General features: G+C 34.7%; 1 protein-coding gene across 1 annotated transcript; it reads right to left on the bottom strand.

Annotated features, from left to right (window-relative positions):
* Nucleotides 1-681: 681 nt before the first annotated feature.
* On the bottom strand, nucleotides 682-6,744 carry LOC110446149 (allatostatin-A receptor-like). Its single transcript, XM_021491149.1, has 3 exons — nucleotides 6,667-6,744; nucleotides 1,891-2,364; nucleotides 682-1,857 (listed from the first exon to the last, which is right to left on the bottom strand). Exons 2-3 carry the CDS (start codon nucleotides 2,341-2,343, stop codon nucleotides 1,060-1,062), a joined length of 1,251 nt encoding a protein of 416 aa, XP_021346824.1. The 5' UTR covers nucleotides 2,344-2,364; nucleotides 6,667-6,744; the 3' UTR covers nucleotides 682-1,059.
* Between the last annotated feature and the right edge of the window lie 262 nt (nucleotides 6,745-7,006).

Raw genomic sequence — 7,006 nt, 5'->3', positions numbered from 1 at the left:
TCCCCGAGACCCTGACAATTAGCAGAAAGAAAAGGTATACCATCCATCATGTTACATTACCACTTACCATAAATATGTATGCATAAACTAGCCCAGATAAGAAAAGGAGAAGTAGCGAGATATAGCACAGCAGAAGAAAAAGGTTAAAAAACATGTCAAAATGGTCAAAAGTCGCAGACAACTGTTAACTCACGCACCTCTCATCCTTCTTTCAAAGTACCGTTTCCAAAACCAGTCAGGCGGAAGTGAAAAACAACCGGAAGTAGTACAGTAACATACTAAGCTAGACACTTGATTCTCAGGATTTTGAATAGAATATACTTAGAAAACGATCAGATACCAGTCCGGAATGCTTCACATTATGAAAAAAAGTTATATGAAATTATTTATATGTATTCCAACGAATATGACATGAAACGTAAACTTTATGATATCAACAACAACAACAAATTGACTCAAAGATTCTTGAAATGACAGTACAGGGAAATAAAAACGTTAATCGTCTTAAGTGCAGCGTAACAATATCATACAAAACTTAACAGAATACATTTTAAAAGGAATTATCCGCAGCATACCCTCCAAATTCAAAGACGTATCACTGACATATCGTGAACACACTTCAAAACCATACTGATCGGTAGAACCAGAGGAGTCCATCTCTGGCGGCCACACGTATACATGTACGCGAGCCTATAGTCAGATACCGATCTCGCACTCAAATATAACACTTGTCACACAGTTCCATAAAATCTGTCTCTTAGTTTCTTAAATTGTTGTCATCTGAAAGATACTGATCTATCAGCTCTGTATCGTATGACAGTCTTCGCTTTTTTCGTTGGTTAAAACTGTGAATAATTGTCCGTCCATGTAAGTATGTTTAACGCTTTTAAGTCTGTACGCTTCATTAAGTGTTTCTTGATTCATTCTTGTCAAATCCTCGAAGACGATTTGTCTTTTTCTCTTCAATTAACGTCTGTTATTGAGGATCTTGGCCTCCTCCTCCTGTGGGTCATTTTACAGATGATCGTCCGTGGTATGCTTCTGTCAAATCGCCCGAGTCTATGTGCAATGTCTACGTCGTTGCTCTTTACTTCCCCCTCCAGCAAATCCCCCACAAATGTCACTATTTGTTCTACACATTCTTCGACTGTTTCTTTCCCCCTTTTTACCGCTAAGGCCTACAATCCTGTTGGAGTTTTTCCTGCCTTGCTGTTCCAAATCGTTCACTTTGTACACTAGCCCTATATTCATACTGTCAGATTCTCTGGCTCGCTCTTCCAATTTGTCCACTTTCTCTTTCAACATGTCGTTCTTTTTCTCGAGTTCGAAACTTCTTCCTTCGAGCTGATCGACGAGAACACGGATGTTCTTTTTTTTGCATAACACAGTTCTTCGAAAACTTCTACGGAAGTTTGTAGAAAGGAAAGCATACACAATTGGGTTGGCGCAACTGTTTATGACTAACAGGATGGACGACAGCGTATCTATGAAGTACGTGAAATCATTGCCAGATGCAGAAAACAGTCCGACAACATAAGTTGGTAAGCAACACACTGCAAAAATGATGGTAACGATGAGCAACATTCTGGTGACGCGTTTCTTCATCCTCGTGTTTTGCCTCCCGCAAGGACTAACTCCACAACGGAGCGTCTTGATAACTTTAACGTAAAGCGTACACATGACTGTTAGTGGTATAACAAATAAGAAAACAAATTCAATTACATGGTATATCAGAGCTGCGACATAATCGCCGTAGTAGATATTTATATCAACACAGTTAAATATATCATATATGCCGACTTGGGAATATATAAATATGACAGGAATGTTGATTAGAAGCGTTATAATCCAAGATAGACAGACACAAATATATGCTTAACGTTTATTTCTGATCGTCCTGGATTTGATCGGATATACGACGACAAGATATCTGTCCACAGATATCAGCACGAGAGTGATGACGCTCACAGACAAGTTCACAAAAACGATATAGTATTTCGTTTTACACCAAATATCTACAAATGCCCAATTTTGAAATTCATATATGCATATCATAATGACAAAATGAATCACGGGGAAGACTATGAAAGACAAGTCGGCGACAGCAAGGTTTACCACCAAAATAGTCGTTGGGTTTAACATTCTCCTATTCAAGAAAACAGTGAGGATAACGGATGCGTTTCCAACAACACCGACAATGAACGCGAGAAACTTTAATATAAGGACTAACAGTGCAGTGGTGTCGAGGTCCGACATCGAAAAAGTTGTGTTTGCAAATTGGGATGTGTTCACAAAAGATGCGGACGAATTGTCAGGACTCGGCGTGGTTCCGATTTCAGTCATCTCGGGAAAGTCGATATGATACTGTTGACAAAACAAAGACAAGAATTACTATAGATAAGTCAAAACTTGCGAATTTTAAATTTTCGCCAGTTTGTGTATCAAACAATATATTAGCGATAGTTTGAATTCCATTTAGCAACAGTAAAATATGTAAAACACATTGTGTCAATTTGTTAGCGATATTGTTGAAATTTATGATGTAATCATTGCTTGATTGATGTGAATGATAAGGATAGAAAAAGTTGACGAGGAAACTTGTTGAAAGGGGATTATGATAATGATGATGATGATGATGATGATGATGATGAAGATGATGATGATGATGATGATGATGATGATGATGATGCTGATAATGGATAATGATGATGATGATGATGATGAAGATGAAAGTTGATTGAAGAGTATTATGATGTGATCAATGATTGATATTGATGTGAATGATGAAGGTTATATGACATTGATGATGATGATGATGATGATGGTGATGATGATGATGATGATGATGATGATGCTGATAATGGATAATGATGATCATGATGATCATGATGATGAAGATGAAAGATGATTAAAGAGTATTATGATGTGATCAATGATTGATATTGATGTGAATGATGAAGGTTATATGACATTGATGATGATGATGATGATGATGGATAATGATGATGATGATGATGATGATGATGATGATGATGATGATGATGATGATGATGATGATGATGATGATGATGATGATGAAGATGAAAGATGATTAAAGAGTATTATGATGTGATCAATGATTTATATTGATGTGAATGATGAAGGTTATATGACATTGATGATGTTGTTGATGATGACGATGATGATGATGATGATGTTGATGATGATGATGATGATGAGGATGATGATGATGATGGAGGATGATGATGATGATGATGATGATGATGATGACTGATGGCCATGGTTTTATGATGAGAAATATGAACAGATATATATATAGATGCTAATGATGAAGATGAAGAATATATGAAGATGGTGTTTATTATGATATTGGAAGTTTATGATGGTGTTGATTGCTTTAATGCTGATGATTTATTTGGAAAAAATGCTGATTGATATTGAGGTGAATGATGAATGTGATATGACATTGATGATGATTATGATGATGATGATGATGATGATGATGATGACTGATGGCCATGGTTTTATGATGAGAAATATGAACAGATATATATATATATAGATGCTAATGATGAAGATGAAGAATAGATGAAGATGGTGTTTATTATTATATTGGAAGTTTATGATGGTGTTGATTGCTTTAATGCTGATGATTTATTTGGAAAAATAAAACAATTACAAAAAGAAAAATGTTAGCGATAAAACATACGCAATATGATAATGTTCATCCTTATTTTTTATCTGCTAGGAGGTTTAAAAATATTTTTTTCTAAGTTTGGTGTTTCCTTGGTTCCTTTTGTTATCTTTTTTTGACTGATGTCTGATTTTGGTCCTTTTGTGTTGATGTTACAATACGTTTTCGCTATTTTGTAATGTCACAAATGTACGCTAACAATAAATAACAATAGTTTAGCTTTGGTTTTTCCTTCAATGCTAGATTTTTTAGGGTTATATCGTTTAACATAATGAAATAGACAACACAAAAGTGATGACGTTGTATACTGCAATGTTTAGTGCGGTATTTGTAATTCTAACTTCTGATTGGTTGATGTTGCTCAGCTGTGAAATTACTACGCAATGTTGTGTTTTGTGCTTTTTTAAAATTTTAAATTAGATATTGTTAAATTATTCATCTCTTATGCACCGATTTCGTTTTTCGCCAAAATCATTCAAATTTTGCAAACAGCTAGAGAATAATCTACTGGTTTTATATTTTATATTAATCTAACTTTCCTTTTCTTTGAATTCTTATCATTTTATAGACCAAAACAATTTTAACGTAAAATTTGAAGTTGTGTGTGAGTGTGTATTTTGTCAATGTAAAGCTTTTATACTAGGGTGAAAAGTGATATCTCAATAACAAAGCCATGGATAATGATATAAATATTACCGATGATTTGTGATATTGACTAATTGTTACTATTTTTAGAAACAGCAGGTTAATATTAACTTGATGACGACATTTAAATTATAACGTCACAATGCTCTCTGACAAATGCGGCACTTTCCTCTGTACAATTTGCATAAGTCCCATCTTGTTAAATTATCAAAACATTACTTATCCTCTAATTTAACAACTAAGGACTTTTATTTCATTGCATATTATTCAATTATAGCCTTTGGCTGAGGTCGATACCTGGATTTATCGACCCGAGAAAAGATATATAGACCGAGGACGCAGTCCGAGGTCTATATATATTTTCTCGGGTCGATAAATCCAGGTATTAACCGAAGTTAAAGGCTACAATTGTTTTATTATTTTACAAAACAGAAATGTAAGCAATCTGAAAAAAAGGCTTCGGAAGTGGGACGGTGCATTGTTTGGAGACACGTCATAATTCTATATTAAGAAACATCCAGTCCTTCAACAAAAAGCACGCGCTCCAAGTCAATATCGGTTTTTATCGGTGGACACGTGATGCACTTCTGGCCAATCACTTGTCGGGAATAATATGAAAAAATAATGGTTATATGCATGCACCTGAGAAAGTGATATTGACCGAGATGAAGTCGAGATCCAAACACCCAAACATTCACCTCAACAAAAGTCCATAATTGATGAATATGATACACGCAATGAGTACAAACAAAATCTGTGTATGATGCTGCGATAAGAGTAATAAATCAAGAACATATGTGTTTGGTACTATATTTTATATTGTCATTTTCCTCGATAGCAGAAACTAACAACTCAATAGACAGGTCGCATGCATTTCCCATAATTGAGTCATATTTTCATATCCCGGATTTCACGAACAAATACACGAGACACAGGACACGCAAACTTCGCGAAAGTCATATCTTCTCACCCAGGATCACGAAATAATTCAATAGACATGACGCAAACAATTTTCTTACATCCTGTTTTCTGATGTGAACTGCTTTGAGACGACCTACGAACTAGGTTGTGGTAGAGCGGCATACAAGAACCTCGAATTATTATCGAATTATTATTATATATTTTATATGATCATGTATGAAATCCTGTAGAAAATCCTTTGTTTTCCTACTTTTTACTTTGTTATCACTGTTTAGTCCTGAAAAGAAAAAATGGCCATATAACGTTATTGATGTTCGCCTTTCACACCAGTCGATATGAAATTGATGACTTCATTTTTCTTTAATTAAGAAGATATATGCTTTCATTTATGTTGTATGGACGTCTTTCTTTTATTTATAATCATGATAATTACCGTGCGTTATTATTCCGTGATCACTAACCCGGTTTTCGCTTTGAGGACGTGAGATGATTTCCAGAGTTATCCATGTAAATATTGCCTTTGTTCAAATTTTGACTTAGTTTGATCGACTTTGAGCTCGAAATACAGCTTTATTAACATTTTCGGTGTTTATTGGGGGATCTTAGTGGAGTTTTACTTTTTTCGTTAATCACTCATTAGGTTTTAGCAGTACAATACATTCGTTATTAAGGTTTTATTTAATTGTTGAATGCTAGCTGTGAGCACCGAAATGGCAGCACCGGTTGTATGTTCCCCAGGGAGATGAGAAAGATATTGTCTGGTTGCAGAGGCCCTATCCCACGGATAATAATTTGTGAACCGCTTTGAGACGACCTACGAACTAGGTTGTGATAAAGCGGTATATGAAAACCTCGAATTATTATTTCTGATAAAAAAACAACATACCTTCCGGAATTTTTATGAAAATATAAATAAAGGTAAAATAAACAAAATATGACTAACAACTGTGTAACTGTGTTATGAGTGTAAAAATACGAATACGGGCCCCGGTCTAGTCCCGTCGTCGTTTTACACTCGAAACACTGTTGGTGATATCTTTTTATTTATTTCATCTTCATAATTTCTTAAAAAAGTCCAGCGAGGTATATTTCTTTTCTTTTAGAAATATTTTTTTAAAGCTATTGTAGCAAAAAAGTATTCTCGAACGCTTATTTACAGTCTTTTTTAAAGTGGTAGCGATCGAGCCCTTAAACACATTAAGTTAAGACGTGATTTATTTAACGGTAAAACTATTTTTTACATATTCAGGATAAAAAATCAATCAATTTTAAATTGTCCAGTGACGCATTTTGTCGATGAAGATTGATGAAATATGGCATATATATGTTACTCAAACCATTCCAAATAATATGTCTTCACTACAGATGCCGCTTTACAAGAAACCAACATGTTAAGTAGTACTTACCCCAGTGTGTAAAAGTATACAGTTGACAAATGTGAACTATTTTTTAAATTATGTTTCCATGTATGCATTCCCTCTTCCCAGGCACATTTGATGAAAAATTAGCAAATGTACCCTGTGTCATCGGTACATAAAATACCGGAAATATGGGGCGTGCACGGAGTGCATACAATTCACCAAATATAGTAGCTGTATCATGCATGTACATGTACACTGCAGGACTTCCGATACTTACATTTAAACAACAAACAGACTTTCTCGACTTTTTATTACAATTCAGACGGATGTCGAAACCCACAGGGACCTGAGAATTTAGTATAGCTATAGTTGGACTTAAACTAAT

Source organism: Mizuhopecten yessoensis, unplaced genomic scaffold (genome assembly GCF_002113885.1).
Source record: "Mizuhopecten yessoensis strain PY_sf001 unplaced genomic scaffold, ASM211388v2 scaffold2597, whole genome shotgun sequence".
Taxonomy (NCBI): domain Eukaryota; kingdom Metazoa; phylum Mollusca; class Bivalvia; order Pectinida; family Pectinidae; genus Mizuhopecten; species Mizuhopecten yessoensis.
This window is presented reverse-complemented; position numbering and strand designations above follow the sequence as displayed.